Source organism: Sapajus apella, unplaced genomic scaffold (assembly GCF_009761245.1).
Source record: "Sapajus apella isolate SASKATOON/1434 unplaced genomic scaffold, GSC_monkey_1.0 scaffold43, whole genome shotgun sequence".
In the NCBI taxonomy this organism is placed as follows: Eukaryota; Metazoa; Chordata; class Mammalia; order Primates; family Cebidae; genus Sapajus; species Sapajus apella.
In genome coordinates, this window is record NW_022436983.1 from 16,903,951 (window position 1) to 16,922,576 (window position 18,626).

An 18,626-nucleotide genomic window follows, 5' to 3' on the forward strand; every position below is an offset into this window, starting at 1 on the left:
AGTGACGTCCAAGCTGGCTCCACCCCCAGTCTCTCTCCGTTTTTTTCCGAGCGCCTCTTAAATTCCCAGCAAAGTAAGACGCTAGGAATATAAAGAGGAACAGAATCAGCCTGGACAACATGTAATCCTAGCCCTTTGGGAGGCCAAGGCGGGTAGATCACCTGAGGTCAGAAGTTCGAGACCAGCCTGGCTAACATGGCGCAACCCCCCCCCCCCAGTCTCTATTAAAAATACAAAAAAGATTAGCGGGGCATGGTGGTGGGCTCCTGTAATCCCTGCTACTCGGGAGGCTGAGACAGGAGAATTGCTTGAACCCGGGAGGCGAGGTTGTAGTGAGCTGAGATCACACCACTGCATTCCAGCTTGGGTGACAGAGCAAGACTGTCTCAAAAAAAAAAAAGTTAGCCAGGCATAGTGGTGCATACCCGTGATCTCAGCTAATTGAGAGGCTGAGGCAGGAGGATCTTTTGAGGCTGGGTTGCTGAGGTTGCAGCGAGGAGAGATCCGCCACTGGGCGATCGCCTGGGCGACACAGTGAGAGCCTGTCAAAAACAAAGAAATCAAAACAGAGAGCCTGTCAAAAACCAAACAAACAAGAAGATGAACAGAAATTAGCCAAAGCCTGTGGCTTCTTGTTTAGAGTGTGGAAGGTATGAGGAGACTAGAAGATATTAATAATTACACAAACAGTTGTGTCATCATTTCTAACTTGCATTTAAGGAGCAGCTTTACGATTCGCCACTCACTGCTCTGAATTTTTTGCACCAATTAACTCATGCATCACGATCTTCAGGATTCAAACACAGGCAGGCAGCTCCAGAGAGGGGTGCATCCTTAGATTTCATACCTGAAAAAATGATTAAGACCTATCTAGGTGTACTTTCTGAAGGGCTGGAAAAAAAATCTATCCAGGTGAAGAGAATACAAGAAAAACTTTCCAGACGTTGTAGCATTTGCAGTGGCCCTGAGGCAAATAAAATGCTTAGAGCACTGTTTTTCTTTTTTGTTTTGTTTTTTGTTTTTGTTTTGAGATGGAGTCCCGCTCTGTCGCCAGGGTGGAGGGCAGTGGCACCATCTTGGCTCACTACAATCTCCGCCTCCCAGTGCAAGCGATTCTCTTGCCTCAGCCTCCCGAGTAGCTGGGACTACAGGCGTGCCACCACATGTTCTGTTACTAAGAACAGGAATGGCCGGGCGCGGTGGCTCACGCCTGTAATCCCAGCACTTTGGGAGGCCGAGACGGGTGGATCACGAGGTCAAGAGATCGAGACCATCCTGGTCAACATGGTGAAACCCCGTCTCTACTAAAAATACAAAACATTAGCTGGGCATGGTGGCGCGTGCCTGTAATCCCAGCGACTCAGGAGGCTGGGGCAGGAGAATTGCCTGAACCCAGGGGGCGGAGGTTACGGTGAGCCGAGATCGCGCCATTGCACTCCAGCCTGGGTAACATGAGTGAAACTCCGTCTCAAAAAAAAAATAAATAAATAAAAATAAAAATAAAAAAAATAAAAAATAAAGAACAGGAATGATACCGAGGCAGGTTCGCGAGAAGAAAACACCAAGCCGAGAATAACAAGGTAAAAGAAGAGGATTTTATTTACAAAAAGGGTATAGGTAAAAGAAGAGGATTTTATTTACAAAAGGGACATACCCAGAGACCGTCCGTCCAGACACTCAGCACCGGCGTTACAGGAGCTCGGGCAAAGCGCAAGTCACAGCTCTCAGCAATCTCTCTCTTCCTCTCTCTCTTTTTCCCTCTCCCCGTCTTTCTTTGGCTTTTGTCTATATTTTATATGTTACAGTTCAACTTAGGTCATAAAGTAAACACCAGCTGCTCTTTGTCTTGTCTCTCATGAACGTTATCATTATGTAACAGCAATCCTTGGCTTTGTTTACGGTTCTCGAAGAAACGGGAATTGGCCAGATTCCCGGCTCCTCAGAAATAAGCCAGGGCCATCATGAGCTCCTAATGCCCCAGGCTTACCGCCAAAGAAATGATAACTTTAGTTCCCAAGGTCCAAGAAACTTAGAGCAAACACTGGGCATGACTTTTCTTATATTAACCCTACACCACACCGGGCTAATTTTTGTATTTTTAGTAGAGATGGGTTTTCACCATGTTGGTCAGGCTGGTCTCTATCTCCTGACCTCATGATCCACCCACCTCAGCCTCCCAAAGTGCTGGGATTACCAGGCGTGAGCAAACGTGCCAGGCCTGGTTTTTTTGTTTTGTTTTGGTTTTGAGACAGAGTCTTACTCTGTCACCCAGGTTGGAGTGCAGTGTAGTGGTGTGATCTCAGCTCACTGCAACCTCTGCCTCCCGGGTTCAAGTGATTCTCCTGCCTCAGTCTCCAGAGTAGCTGGGATTATAGGCGTACGCCACCACACCTGGCTAAGTTTTGTACTTTTAGTTGATACAGGGTTTCACCATGTTGGCCAGGCTAGTCTCGAACTCCTGACCTCAAATTATCTGCCCTCCTTGGCCTCCCAAAGTGCTGGGATTACAGGCATGAGCCACCACACCCAGCCTTTCTTTTTTTTTTTTTTTTAGATGGGATCTCACTCATTCTCTTGACCAGGCTGAAGTGTAGCAGAGCAATCATAGCTCACTGTAGCCTCAACTGCCTGGGCTCAAGCCATCCTTCCACCTCAGCCTCCTGAGTAGTTGGGAGCATTGGTACGTGGGCCATTACACCCAGTTAAGTTTTGAATTTTTTGTAGTGATAAGGGCCTTGCCATGTTGCCCAGACTGGTCTTGAACTCCTGGGCTTAAGTGACCTTTCTTGTCTAGGGGCACCAAAGTGTTGAGATTAAAGATGTGAGTCCCAGCGCCCAGCTGAGAAGACTTAATATTGTATTTTTAGAAGAGGTAGGGTTTCACCATGTTGACCAGGCTGGTCTTGAACTCCTGACCTCAGGTGATCTCCCCATCTTGGCCTCCCAAAATATTGTTAAAATGTCATTAGCCAAAATGATCTACAGATTGAATTAAATCCCTATTAAAACCCCAAGGAATTTTTTGCAGAAATAGAAAAACTCATCCTAAAATTCACATGGAATCTCAATGGCCGTTGAACAGCCAAAACAATCTTGAAAAAGGACAGTTGGAGGACTCAGACTTCCTGATTTCAAACCTTACTATAGTGAACAAAAGAGTGTGGTACTGAAATAAATACCGACGTAGACCAATGAAGTAGAATAGAGAGCTCAGATACAAACCCTTGTATATATGGTCAAATGATTTTTGACAAAGGTGTCAAAATCATTCCATGGAGAAAAGACGGTCTTTTTAAACAAATTACGCTGGGAAAACTAGATAGCCACACGTGAAAGAATGAAGTTGGACCCTATCCTGACACCATATACAAAAGCTAACTCAAGGCTAGGCGCGGTGACTCTCACCTGTAATCCCAGCACTTTGAGAGGCCGAAGAGGGCGGATCATGAAGTCAGGAGATCGAGACCATCCTGAATAACATGGTGAAACCCTATCTCTATTAAAAATATAAAAAATTGGCAGGGCGCAGTGGCTCACGCCTGTAATCCCAGCACTTTGGGAGAGCGAGGCGGGTGGATCACGAGGTCAAGAGATCGAGACCATCCTGGTCAACATGGTGAAACCCCGTCTCTACTAAAAATACAAAAAATCAGCTGGGCATGGTGGCGCGTGCCTGTAATCCCAGCGACTCAGGAGGCTGAGGCAGGAGAATTGCCTGAACCCAGGAGGCGGAGGTTGCGGTAAGCCGAGATCGCGCCATTGCACTCCAGCCTGGGCAACAAGAGCGAAACTCCGTCTCAAAAAAAAAAAAAAAAAAAAAAAAAAATATATATATATATATATATATATATATAATTAGCCAGGCATGCTGGCATGCGCCTGTAATTCCAGCTACTCAGGAGGCTGAGGCAGGAGAATCACTTGAACCCAGGAGAAGAAGGTTGCAGTGAGCCAAGATCATGTCACTGCTCTATAGCCTGGGCAACAGAGAGAGACTCCATTTCAAAAAAAAAAAAAAGCTAACTCAAAATGGGTAAAAGGTGGGTAAAAGGCCTAAACATAAGAACAAAAACTACAAGACTCTTAGAAGAAAATATAGGGGGAAAAGCACAGCCATAAAAAAGAATGAAATCATGTTATTTGGAGCAGCATGAATGAAGCTGGAGGCATGAGCCAGAGTGAAACCAGAAAACCAAATATGACATGTTCTCACTTATAGGTAGGAGCTAAACATTGAGTACACATAGACATAAACATGGGAACAATAGGCCAGGCGTGGTGGCTCATGCCTGTAATCTTAGCACTTTGGGAGGCTGAGGTGGATGGATCACTTGAGCTCATGAGTTTGAGATCAGCCTGGCCAACATGGTGAAACCCCATCTCTACTAAACATACAAAAATTAGCCAGGTGTGTCAGGAACCATCTGAAATCCCAGCTACTTCGGTGGCTGAGGCAGGAGAATAGCTTGAATCCGGGAGGTAGAGGCTGCAGTGAGCCAAGATCACACCACTGCACTCCAGCCTGGGTGACAGAGCAAGATTCCATTAGGAAAAAAAAAAAAAAGAAATCATAATATACTAGAATTAAATGATAATGGAAATATATTAAAGGCTTAAATGCTTGTATTGAAAAAGGCAGTTGAAGATTAGTGAATGAAGTTTCTTTTTCTTTCTTTTTTTTTCTTTGGGACAGAGTTTCGCTCTTGTTACCCAGGCTGGAGTGCAATGGCACGATCTCGGCTCACCGCAACCTCCGCCTCCCAGGTTCAGGCAATTCTCCTGCCTCAGCCTCCTGAGTGGCTGGGATCACAGGCACGCGCCACCATGCCCAGCTAATTTTTTGTATTTTTAGTAGAGACGGGGTTTCACCATGTTGACCAGGATGGTCTTGATCTCTTGACCTCGTGATCCACCCGCCTCGGCCTCCCAAAGTGCTGGGATTACAGGCTTGAGCCACCGCGCCCAGCCTAGTGAATGAAGTTTCTAATTCAAGATGTGAGGCCAGGGGCAGTGGCTCATGCCTGTAGTCCCAACACTTTGGGAGGCCAAGGTGGGCGGATCACCTGAGATCAGGAGTTTGAGATCAGCCTGGCCAATATGGTGAAACCCCGTCTCTATTAAAATTACAAAAATTAGCGGGGTGTGGCAGCAGGTGCCTGTAATCCCAGCTACTTGGGAGGCTGAGGCAGGAGAATTGCTTGAACCCTGGAGGTGGAGGTTGCAGTGAGCTGAGACTGGGTCACTGCACTCCAGCCTGGGCAACAGAGCCAGAATCCATCTCTAAATAAATAAAAAAATAATAATTTGTCATACTAGGATTTTGTGGCAAATGAGAGTGAGTGGCCTCCCAAGGTCCCTAGGTCGCTAGCTGAAGAGTTGAGACACACTGTGAGCCCTTATAAGAGGTTCAACCACTCTTCATTGCAATCCATCCTGATCTTGTCTGGCAATTTCAACACTGGATGACTCTGAACGTTTGAATTGAGGTCAAATGTTGTAAGGCATTCAGTTTATTATCTCCACTGTGGAAGACCCTCCAACACTGGTTTACTGAATACAGATTTATTAGCGACATCTGATACAGTATGGAAAGTTTAAGAATTTGGATCAGGCTGGCCGGGCGCGGTGGCTCAAGCCTGTAATCCCAGCACTTTGGGAGGCTGAGGCGGGTGGATCACGAGGTCAAGAGATTGAGACCATCCTGGTCAACATGGTGAAACTCCGTCTCTACTAAAAATACAAAAAATTAGCTGGGCATGGTGATGCGTGCCTGTAATCCCAGCTACTCAGGAGGCTGAGGCAGGAGAATTGCCTGAACCCAGGAGGCGGAGGTTGCGGTGAGCCGAGATCGCGCCATTGCACTCCAGCCTGGGTAACAAGAGGGAAACTCCGTCTCAAAAAAAAAAAAAGAACCAGGACACACCTTGGACCGTCATTTTCTTTTTTTTAGACAGAGTCTTGCTCTGTCGCCCAGGCTGGAGTGCAATGGCGCGATCTCGGCTCACCGTAACCTCCGCCCCCTGGGTTCAGGCAATTCTCCTGCCCCAGCCTCCTGAATAGCTGGGATTACAGGCACGCGCCACCAAGCCCAGCTAATGTTTTGTATGTTTAGTAGAGACGGGGTTTCACCATGTTGACCAGGATGGTCTCGATCTCTTGACCTCGTGATCCACCCGCCTCGGCCTCCCAAAGTGCTGGGATTACAGGCTTGAGCCACCGCGCCCGGCCCCGACTTCCATTTTGTAAGGGGTTCCATCCATGTTTTCATAGCAAACCATCTGTGCCTGTCACTATCCACAGACCTATTCCACCTGCTAAGGGAAAGGAAACAACACACCTGGACCTTGATTTGTAAGAAGATTGGCCGGGTGTGGTGGCTCATGCCTGTAATCCTAGCTCTTTTTGAGGCCAAGGCGGGCAGATCACCTGAGGTCAGGAGTTCAAGACCAGCCTGGCCAACATGGTGAAACCCCGTCTCTACTAAAAATACAAAAAGTAGTTGGGCGGCATGGTGGCGGGCACCTGTAAGCCCAGCTACTTCGGAAGCTGAGGCAAAGAATTGCTTGAACCCGGGAGGTGGAGGTTGCAGTGAGCCAAGATAGCATGGGCGACAGATGGAGACCCAGTCTCAAAAAAAAAAAAAAAGACTGTGAAGAACTATATAAGCAATATTATTACCAACTTGCTCTCTAACTCTGGGCAGAAAGAGATCTAACTAAAATGGGCTATGCTAATCTACTTACACTGATTTCTACTTTTCTTTCACAACCAGGCTTCATTTGTCTCACCAGAACTATGTATGTGGAATTCTTTTAATCTCATGGCACAATTTATGATTCATTAACACAATGAGTTAGTGTATTTTAAAATTTCCAAACATAGGTTTTTTTTCTTCCCCAAGTTTTTGTTATGGTTATTTAATTATGTTGTAGACACACTTAGTAGCTTATATGATGCTGCTTCTTTGATATTTGAGATTTGCAAATGTTCCACGTATTTGAGAAAAACATATATTCCTTAAATGTTGAGTAAAGATTTCTAAATATATCTATTTGGTTGGGTGTGGTGGCTTACACCTGTAATCCCGGCACTCTGGGAGGCTGAAGTGGGTGGTTCACTTGAGCCCATGAGTTCGAGACCAGCCTGGGCAATATGGTGAAACCCGTCTCTACCCCCCCCCCCCAAAAAAAAAAAAATTCTGATCACTTGAGCCTGGGAGGTGGAGGTTTCAGTGAACCAAGGTTGCACCACTGTACTCCAGCCTCGGCAACAGAGCAAAACTCTGCCTCAAAACAAAACAAGATTTCTAAATATATCTATTAAGTAAAAATGAAATAGAAAACTTGATTAGCTCTATAACAAAGAGGCTGAACTGGCACTCAACTCAAAAGAATGGTACTAGAAGTGAGAAGCAGAAAAAACACAGGAATTACATTTTTTGTTCAGCGTTAAGGACTCTACAAGCTTTAAAAAAAAAAAAAACAGGCCGGGCACGGTGGCTCAAGCCTGTAATCCCAGCACTTTGGGAGGCCAAGGCGGGTGGATCACGAGGTCAAGAGATCGAGATCAACATGGTGAAACCCCGTCTCTACTAAAAATACAAAAAATTAGCCGGGCATGGTGGTGCGTGCCTGTAATCGCAGCTACTCAGGAGGCTGAGGCAGGAGAATTGCCTGAACCCAGGAGGCGGAGGTTGCGGTGAGCCGAGATCGCGCCATTGCACTCCAGCCTGGGTAACATGAGTGAAACTCCGTCTCAAAAAAAAAAAAAAAAAAACAGAAACTGATCATAAAGTAATAAGCAGTCTAAGTTGAAACCAGGAAAAGAATGCTACACCATGTTTTTTTGGTAGAAATGAAGTGACACACAAATTTTTTTATTTGATCACATTTAAAAAGACAGAGCAGAATCACATTCATTTTATTAACAGTATCACTGTAAACATAGTGAAATTTGGTGCTCTTAGATTGCTCTGGAAATTTCTGAAGAGTTGACCATTAGCAGCCTGGTAAGCCTTTTCTTTTCCCCTAAAGCTCTCCTGCCCTTTGCAGAAAGAATATTGGTGACAACTGAAGCTAACTAAATAGCATGTGGTTGAGCTTGCCAAATCCTTTCCACCTCCTCCTGTAGGCCACAGGGTGACTTGGCTTAAAGGCACTGAGCAAGCAAGTAGGTTATCAGAGAACAGAGGGAAGATTCCACTGTAGATAATTTCCAAATATTAGAATTAATGAACTCAAAGTTTAACTGCTCAGTGCCTTCTTCTGCTGACCTGCTACAGATATAACCACAATGGATCTCAGATCTCTGGTCCATTAAGACATCAGGGTAATGTACTCAGTTCCTTTGATTGAAATGTGTTGGAAAAGCCCATCTCTGGGTGGGGAAGAGAAGTTCGTTGATTATAGTGATGGTACTAGAAGCAGCAAAACAGCAGGCAGTGCATCTTCCTTCTTGCACACAAATGATTACTTCACTCCTGCCAGCTTTACAGTCCAAGCAAACTCTACAGGGATGGCAGAGGGTGGCAACTGGGGCAGAGAGATGAGGAGACCTTTATCCGGATCTGTGGACCACTTTAGATCTCCTTGAATTCCCAGCATCAGTATCTGCAGAAAACAAAAGGGAATGAAAAAAATTGGTAATGCACTAATGAGTATAGAATACAAGGTGAATATGGTGGAAAACAGCCACGCTGGGCTAGGGCAGGAAAGCCAGTCTAAAAGAGGTATGAATATGGGAGAAACCCGGTGGGGAAGGAAGAAAGGAAGCATCTGCCAATTCCTTTAGAGAAAGTTACATCTTAGGACTGACAAGGGCTGCTTACCTTCGTAGTTGAGGTAGTTATGGGGGATACAAGGTTTAAGAGTCCATTTTCTGGCCAGTGCTTAAAAATGGCATAAACAGCTGATCCTTTTGAGGTATACCTGGGAAAACAGATACAACAGTGTCAAAGATACCTGGCTTGTTATCCTGATATATAACTTTATGCATTCCCCGTTTTCAATTTTTTTTTTTTTTTGAGGCAGTCTCACTCTGTCGCCCAGGCTGGAGTGCAGTGGTGTGATCTTGGCTCACTGCAACCTCCTTCTCCTGGATCCAAGCAATTCTTGTTTCTCAGCCTCCCAAGTCACTGGATTACAGGTGTGCACCACCATGCCCAGCTAACTTTGTATTTTTAGTAGAGGGAGCGTTTTACTATGTTGACCAGGCTGGTTTCGAACTCCTGGCCTCAAGTGATCCATTTGTGTTGGCCTCCAAAAGTGCTGGGATTACAGGCATAAGCCACCTCGCTTGGCTCCTTAAGTTCTTTTTTTTTTTTTCTGAGATGGAGTCTTGCTCTGTCACCCAGGCTGGAGTGCAGTGGCATGATCTCGGCTCACTCCAATCTCTGCTTTCTCGGTTCAAGCGATTCTCCTGCCTCAGCCTCCTGAGTAACTAGGATTACAGGTGCCTACCACCACACCTGGCTAATTTTTCTATTTTTAGTAGAGATAAGGTTTTGCCATGTTGGCCAGGCTGGTCGTGAACTCCTGACCTCAGGTGATTCGCCCACCCGGGCCTCCCAGTTACTTCACATAAATGAAGCCATTTACCTTATTATTCAAATCCCTTTTCTATTACAAATTGATGTGAAAATAGCAGAGACTATAACAAGAACAAGATATGTGATGAAGACAAATTTGTTGTTCAGAGATTTCTTTTTTTTCTTTTATTTCTTTTCTTTTTTTTTTTTTTTTGATACGGAGTCTCATTCTGTTACCCAGGCTGAAGTGCAATGGTGTGACCTTGGCTCACTGCAACCTCCTCCTCCTGTGTTCAAGCAATTCTCCCCTCATCCTCTCAAGTAACTGGGATTACAGGTACCCACCATCATGCCTGACTAATTTTTGTATTTTTGTAGAGATGGGGTTTTACCATGTTGGCCAGACTGGTCTTGAACTCCTGATCTCAGGTGATCTACCCAGCTTGGCCTCCCAAAGTGCTGGGTTTACAGATATGAGCCACCATGCCTGTTCTGAGATTTCACTATGATTGAGGAGGATGAACATCATCACTATGGTTTGAATGTATCTCCCAAATCTCATGTGTTGGAAACTTAATCCCCAAATTCATATGTTTTGATGGTACAGTATTTAGAGGTGAGGCCTTTGGGAAGTAATTAGGATCAGATAAGGTAATCACGGTAGGGCCCCATGACGGGACTGATGGCTTTATAAGAGGAAGAGACACCTCAGTGGACATGACCACTCTTGTTCCAACCATGTCATGATGTAGCAGGAAGGCCCTCACCAGATGCTGGTGCTATGCTCTGGAACTTCCCAGCCTCCAGAACTGTGAGCTAAATAAACCTCTATTCCTTAAAAATTATCCAGTCTGAGCCAGGTGCAGTGGCTCACGCCTGTAATCCCAGAGGTTTGAGAGGCAGAGGTGGGTGGATCACTTGAGGCCAGGAGTTCAAGACTAGCCTGGCCAACGTGGTGAAACCCCACCTCTACTAAAATTACAAAAATTAGCTGGGCATGGTGGTGGGTACCTGTAATCCCAGCTGCTTAGAAGGCTGAGGTAGGAGAATTGCTTGAACTTGGGAAGCAGAGTGAAACTGTCTTAAAAAAAAAATCCAGTCTGTAGGATTTAGTTATAGCAACAGAAAATGGACTAAGACAACCACTAAACAGAAACTCATCCAAAACAGAGGGATTAGCGGAGGGATTAGATCCAGAGACCTAAGCTCTTTGGTATAATGTAAGCAGTTCCCTTTAATTGAACACGTAGTTTGTGCCTGGCACTCATCTCATTTAATCCTTACAACACTATAAAGTATTATCCCTCCATTCTGCAGCAGAAAAAACTGGGGCCAAAGATCAAACTAGATCCAGAAGTCTAGTATAAATGGAAAGAATTTAGAATGGGGCCCTAGGTGCAATCCAAACATTCATTATTACTATTTTTAGGGGGCAGGGTAATAATCTCAATAAATTGACTGATGCTTTGTTGCCTCTTCCCTTTTCACTAAACCCACTCTCTCCCCTCACAAGTCAAAGATAACCTAGTAGCCTAGGACGTAACTCAAATGGTATACAAGTTTTATAGGAAAATAACAGCTTTGGGATTTTCTCGAGGCAAGTTCCAGCCTGGCTTATAACATTGTGGACCCAAGGAGATACCAGTTCTGGATGGGGCACAGTCCTGTTCTTACACACAACAGAAGACAAGACTCACCATACAAATGTTGCATTCTTTTCCCATTGCACCCTCCATGGTTTGGAGGCATAGATAGCCTCCCCATTGATGCTCAGCCACTTCCCAACAGCAAGAAGCCTTTCTTGGAAGATGGGAACAATCAGTCCATCTTTAGTTGGTCCAATGTTCAGAAGATAGTTGCCTCCTAAACTTACTGTCTGAATCAGTTCCTGGAGAGAACAGAAACAATGAAAGTCTAGCTATGATTGCCAATCCTGGCATCATGCTTAAAATACACAGTAATAGAAGAAATAGGATCTAAGGTACACTTTGTTTTGTACATATTTTCTGCTGTTTAAAAAAAAATGGTTTTTTTTGAGCTGAAGTTTCGAGTTTCACTCTTGTTGCCCAGGCTGGAGTACAATGGTGTGATCTTAGTTCCATGAAACCTCCACCTCCCTAGTTCTAGGGATTCTCCTGCCTCAGCCTCCTGAGTAGCTGGGACTACAGGCATGTACCGCCACATCCAGTTAATTTTTTTGTATTTTTAGTAGAGATAGGGTTTCACCATGTTGGCCAGGCTGGTCTCAAACTCCTGACCTCAGGTGATCCGCCCACCTAGACCTTGGAGAGTGCTGGGATTACACGCATGAGCCACTGCATCCAGTCTAAAAATTCTATATACGTATTTTTGTCACTATAAAAACAGGTTAGGCTCATATGAGTAAACTGAAAAATCATGCTATAAGATGGAGTTTTGCTCTTGTTGCCCAGGCTGGAGTGCAGTGGCATGATCTTAACTCACTACAACCTCCACCTCCCAGGTTCAAGCGATTCTCCTGCCTCAGCCTCCCGAGTAGCTGGGATTACAGGCATGCACCACCATGCCCGGCTAATTTTGTATTTTAAGTAGAGATGGGGTTTTGCTATGTTGGACAGGCTGGTTTCGAACTCCTGACTTCAACTGATCCACCCGCCTCGGCCTCCCAAAGTGCTGGGATTACAAGTGTGAGCCACCGCGCCTGGCCAAGACGAGGTTTCACCATGTTGGCCAGGCTGGTCTTGAACGCCTGACCTCGTGATCTGCCTCAGCCTCCTGAGTAGCTGGGATTACAAGTATGTACCACCACGCCTGGCTAATTTTTATTATTTTTTTTAGTAGAGATGGGGTTTCATCATATTGGCCAGGTTGGTCTTGAACTCCTGTCTTGGCCTCCCAAAGTGCTGGGATTACAGGTGTGAGCCACTGCACCCGGCCACTTATTTTTATTTTTAAAAATAGAGATGAGTGTCTCACTGTGTTGGTTAGGCTCATCTTGAATTCCTGCCCTAAAGCAATCCTCTCACCTTGATCTCCCAAAACGTTGGGATTACAGGTATGAGCCACCACCATGCCCAGCCAACATGTAACTTGCTTAAAAAAAAAAAAAAAAAAAAAAATAGAGATGGGGTCTTGCTATGTTAGCCAGGCAGTCTTGAACTCCCGGCCTCAACGAATATTCCCACCTTGGCCTCCCAAAGTGTTGGCATTACAGGTATGAGCCACAACACCCAGCCAATATACAGCTTATTTTTTCACTCAATGCTCTAAACATTAACCTATATTACATTTGTCAACATTTTTATGGTTAAGGAAAACCTCCAAATCCACCTAATTAGCCCTTTATAGTTATAAGAAATTAAAACAATACATATGTTCAATTAAAAATAATCCTGGGGCCCGGGTATAGTGGCTCATGCCTGTAATCCCAGCACTCTGGGAAGCTGAGGAGGGTGGATCACTTGAACCCAGGAGTTCAAGACCAGCCTGGCCAACATGAAGAAACCCTGTCTCTACTAAAAACACAAAAATTAGCCAGGCATGGTGGCATGTGTCTGTAATCCTAGCTATTCAGGAGGCTGAGGCAGGAGAATCACTTGAATCACCCAGGAGGCAGGGATTGCAGTGAGCTGGGATCGTGCCACTGCACTCCAGCCTGGGTGACAGAGCGAAACTCAGTCTCAAATAAACAAATAAAAATTATCCTGGGAAGGACCTCTATTTGCACAACTTTCTTGTGTAATTCTAATTATTTCCTTAGGACAGGTTTCTGTTTGTCTGTTCAATGACCTTAAAAGGGTTCTATTGACCTGCACTTCTATCCAGAGTGCTTCCATCACTTTTACATAAAAAAAGCTAGTTTTGCAGCCATAAAAAAGAATGACTGCATGTCCTCTGTAGCGACATGGATGAAGCTGGAAACCATCTTTCTCAGCAAACTAACACAGGAATAGAAAACCAAACACCACATGTTCTCACTTGTAAGTGGGAATTGAACATTGAGAACACATGGACACATAGAGGGGAACATCACACACTGGGGCCTGTCAGGGGGATGGGGGACAAGGGGAGGGAGAGCATTAGGACAAACACCTAATGCATGCAGGGCTTAAAACTTAGATGAAGGTTCATAGTTTGCAGCAAACCACCATGGCACATGTATTCCTATGTAACAAACCTGCACATTCTGCACATGTATCCCAGAACTTAAAGTAAAATTTAAAAAAAGGAAAAAAAATTAAAATCAATCAATCATATAGTGTTTTAGAAGGTAATTAAAAAAAAAAAAAAGGCTGGTTTGAGATCTGTAGTTAAAAAATAATGAACTCAGGCCAGGCGCCGTGGCTCATACCTGTCACCCAGTACTTTGGGAGGCTGAGGGTGGAAGATCTCTTGAGGCCGGGAGTTTGAGACCAGCCTGGGCAATATAGCAAGACCTTGTCTCTACAAAAAAATGTAAAAATCAGCTGGATTTAGTGGTACACACCTGTAGTTCTGGCTACTCAGGAGGCTGAGGTGGGAGGATCACTTGAGCCCAGGACTCTGAGGTTACAGTAAGGTATGATCGTGCCGCTACACTCTTGCCTGCATGACATTAAAAAAACAGAAAACTCAAAGCTGCTCTTACCGAAATGATTTCAGATTCTTCTGTAACATCAGATATTGCCATGTCACGACGATAGCCCCAGGAAAACTTGTCAATGCTGGTGCACATCTCCCACTTGTGATCTGGCAAGCTCTGTGGCTTGAATTTATCTTCACAGTTATAGTATCCTCCATGGTGACAGGAACAGTTCTGACCCCATCGGTCATTTACTACCACCTCATCCTAAGAAGGGAAAGAATGCTTGGCCATGAGGAGTAAAACCCACTTGACTTCTTTATGTAATGCATTTTGGTAAGGCTCTATTTGGAAGCAAGAAAGTTAGTCTAGAGCAGCAGTTCTCAACTGGAGGCAATTTTGCCCTGGAGGGGACATTTGGCAAAGTCTAGAGACATTTTTGATTGTCACAGCTAGGGTGGTACACCATCTAGTGGGTAGAGACCAGGGATGTTACTAAACATCCTACAATACACAGGATAGCCTCTACAACAAAGAAATATTCAGCCCTAAATGTCAACAGTACTGAGTCAGAGAAACCCTGCTGCAGAGATAAATGTTAGGGCTGGAAGAGTCTGCTTTAAAGATGATCTGGTAAACTACTTATTCCATAAGAGGAGAAATGGACAGGAGAGGATCTGCCTGAGGCCGCGCCCCCCTTGGCAGTTTCAAAAGCTGGAACTACAAATCAGGTATCTGAACCCATGGCAGGCTGTTTTCCAACTATATAATCTCAACCTTACCTAGGTAAAGAAGCCTTAAATTAATCTCACTTTAAAAAAAAAAAAAAAAAGAAAGAAAGCCTAGGCGTGGTGGCTCACGCCTGTAATCCCAGCACTTTGGTAGGCCAAGGCGGGTAGATCACAAGGTCAGGAGTTCAAGACCAGCCTGGGCAAGATGGTGAAACCCCGTCTCTACTAAAAATACAAAAATAAGCTGAGTATTGTGGCTGTAATCTACTCTGGAGGCTGAGGCAGGAGAACTGCTTAAACCTGGCAGGTGGAGATTGCAGTGAGCCAAGATCACGCCATTGCACTCCAGCGTGGGTGACAGAGCGACACATTGTCTCAAAACAAAAAACAGAGGTTTTGCCCTCAACAATCCAGGAAAGAGTAGCAGAGGAGGAGACAGATATGTGGACAATTACAATATGACATCATATCAGAGTTTATTACCTGATTACAAGATTATCAAGGGCTTTCAGGTTCATAGCAGGCTCCAGCACCTAGTAGTCAAGGGTCTTAGGCAGTTAACTTTACCTTTTAAGTCTAGTTGCCCTGTCTATAAAAATAAACAGCTGGGGCCGGGCGCGGTGGCTCAAGCCTGTAATCCCAGCACTTTGGGAGGCCGAGGCGGGTGGATCACGAGGTCAAGAGATCGAGACCATCCTGGTCAACATGGTGAAACCCCGTCTCTACTAAAAAAATACAAAAAATTAGCTGGGCATGGTGGCACGTGCCTGTAATCCCAGCTACTAAGGAGGCTGAGGCAGGAGAATTGCCTGAACCCAGGAGGCGGAGGTTGCGGTGAGCCGAGATCGCACCATTGCACTCCAGCCTGGGTAACAAGAGTGAAACTCCGTCTCAAAAAAAAATAATAATAATAATAAAAAATAAACAGCTGGGTGCAGTGGCTCACACCTGTAATCTCAGCACTTTGGGAGGCTGAGGCGGGCGGATCACCTGAGGTCAGGAGTTCAAGACCAGCCTGGCCAACATGGAGGAGGTCCTGTCTACTAAAAACACAAAAAACTTAGCCGGGTATGGTGATTCATGCCTGTGATCCCAGCTACTCGGGAGGCTGAGGCAGGAGAATTGCTGGAACCCCCGGGGAGGTGGAGGTTGCAGTGAGCTGAGATCTCACCACTGCACTCCGGCCTGGTGCCTGGCAACAGAGAAACACTCTGTCTCAAAAAAAAAAAAAGAGAGAGAGAGGCCAAAAAGACAGGCTGTCTAACTGGTCATGCTTTTTAAATGGCACTGGGGTTGACATTTTCTTCCCTTTTCCAATCCTGCATCTTTGGCTAGTCGTTTTTCCTTCTGTAATGTTCCTTCATCGCAAACACTTGACTGTAACATCACACAGCAAGCAACCTGGCTCCATGGGTATACACCCTGAACAGGTATGTAGATGCCACTTTAGAGAAAAATGGAGTATTAACAATCTGAGTTCTTGGTTCAATACCCACCTACTTATTTATTCAGCAACTACCATGAAGCTCATACTGTGGTAGACACTGGGTTTCTAAGGTAAATAAAACAGAGTTCTTGCCCTCAACGATCCAGCAGAGACTTGCAGAGACAGATATGTGGACAATTATGATGTGATATCACATCAGAGTTCATTACCCAGGGATGAACTGCACACCTGTGAATGTTTATTCATCAAGTTCCAGAAAACCACTCTTAATCTGTCTCTATGCATCATATACAATCTCTTTTTTTTTTCTTCCCATTTTCTGAGTTTAGTAAGAGGGACCCAATAAGACTCTTAGAGGTTTATGAACTACCAAGGTACATCAGTACAAACTGGTTTTACACTTAAGATTTTTCTTTTAAATCCACAACAAATCTAGAACATGTGCAATTTTGAAATTTTCTATAGTGAAGATTAAGGTTTCTGCTACTTTGCAAGTACACTAAAATACAAACTGTAAATCGGCAGCCATTATGCACTGCCTAATAGTGTAGATGATAGGGAGGGGTATTGGGTGGGCAACGTTGCAACGTTCCCCCAAGAATTTAGATATAAGGGAAGTGAGTTTGCCCCTTGAGGGGTAAACTATAAAATCAACATAGAATAGGTGGGATTGTAGACATTTGCATTTTATTCCTACCATTTAATTTTGTATGTTTTGTATATCTTATACATTTTATTTTTTTTGAAGACAGGGTCTCGCTCTGTGACCCAGGCTGGAGTGGAGTGGCATGACCTAGGTTCATTGCAGCTTCGACCCCCTGGGCTCAAGCAATCCTCCCATGTCAGCCTCCTGAGTAGCTGGGACTACAGGTCCATGCCTCTACACTCAGCTAATTTTGTTCATGTTTTGTAGAGATGAGGTCTCACTACATTGCCCAGGTTGATCTTGAACTCCTGGGCTCAAGTCATCTGCTTGTCTTCGCCTCCCAAAGTGCTGGGATTATAGGCATGAGCTACTGCGCTTGGCCTGTATGTCTTTTATGTTTTCTTTATCTTTTATTATATGTTTTAATATCTTTTGGGTGTTTTTCTAATTTATAACATTTGTTTGCTTAATAGAGTTTATTTTCTCTGTAGTAGTCTGGGAATTGTAATTACTATTTTTATTCTACTATGTAAATTTACCACTGTTTAAACCTATATTGTCAAAGTTAAGAACTAAAGGAGATTTCCAGGCATGGTGGCTCATGCTTATAATCCCAGCACTTTGGGAGGCCACGGTGGGCAGATCACCTGAGGTCAGGGGATCGAGACCAGACTGACCAACATGGCGAAACACTGTCTCTACTAAAAATACAAAAATTAGCTGGGCATGGTGGTGGATACCTGTAATCTCAGCTATTGGGAGGCTGGGGTAGAGTCATTTGAACCTGGGAGGCAGAGGTTGCAGTGAGCCGAGATCACACCATTGCACTCTAGCCTGGTGCTGGAGAACTAAAGGAGAAGAAAGCTTATACTCTAAGGGAACCAGGGAAGATTAAAGGAGAGACCTTTAACATCCATTAAGTGCCCCAGTCCCTACTGTCCCAAGGTTGATATTACTGTTTATTATTGCTGATGCTGTCTACTCCAGAGTTTGACTCCTTGTACTTCCATTCTTCATAAGAGATAAATAAGAAGTCATATAATCACATACCTTGACAGGGCTATCATTGTAGAGCCAGGAAAGGAAATTTGTGGAGTTCCAGTAAGTATCAGGAGCTTCCCACTCCCCATCAGACCAGATCAGATCAGGCTTATAGCTGGAAGACATGTGATCAGGACAGAGTTTATTATCTGAATGTGTTCACAGTGAATCTTATGGACCAATTTTTTTTTAAAGATGGGGTCTTGTCACGTTACCCAGGCTTGAATGCAGTGGTTATCAATAAACAGGTGCAATCACAGTGCACTAGAGACTCCAGTTCCTGGGCTCAAGTGATCCTCCTGCCTCAGCCTCCTGAGTAGTTGAGACTATAGGTGCACACCACTGCATCTGACTGGTGGACTGATTTTTGCAACAAATATTTCAAAATTAATTTTCTCCCATTTTGAAATTATGTGCCATAAAAATTATCACAGTGTAGAGGATGTGGAAAGCTGAAGAGATGACAACAGCCGGGCGCGGTGGCTCACGCCTGTAATCCCAGCACTTTGGGAGGCCGAGGCAGGTGGATCACGAGGTCAAGAGATCGAAACCATCCTGGTCAACATGGTGAAACCCCGTCTCTACTAAAAATACAAAAAAAAAAAAAACATTAGCTGGGCATGGTGGTGCATGCCTGTAATCCCAGCCACTCAGGAGGCTGAGGCAGGAGAATTGCCTGAACCCAGGAGGCGGAG

The 18,626-nt window shown here is 44.7% G+C and overlaps 1 protein-coding gene across 1 annotated transcript in view; it reads right to left on the reverse strand.

Moving 5' to 3' along the window:
- Window positions 1-7,855: 7,855 nt before the first annotated feature.
- FUCA1 (alpha-L-fucosidase 1) overlaps window positions 7,856-18,626 on the reverse strand; it is an 18,287-nt gene continuing 7,516 nt past the window's right edge. The window contains exons 4-8 of the mRNA XM_032300790.1: window positions 17,941-18,046; window positions 14,133-14,333; window positions 11,224-11,414; window positions 8,828-8,927; window positions 7,856-8,609 (exon numbers count right to left, since the gene is read on the reverse strand). Of these exons, the coding sequence (XP_032156681.1) occupies window positions 8,469-8,609; window positions 8,828-8,927; window positions 11,224-11,414; window positions 14,133-14,333; window positions 17,941-18,046 (739 nt within the window). The 3' untranslated portion in view covers window positions 7,856-8,468. The remainder of the gene's footprint in view (window positions 8,610-8,827; window positions 8,928-11,223; window positions 11,415-14,132; window positions 14,334-17,940; window positions 18,047-18,626) is intronic.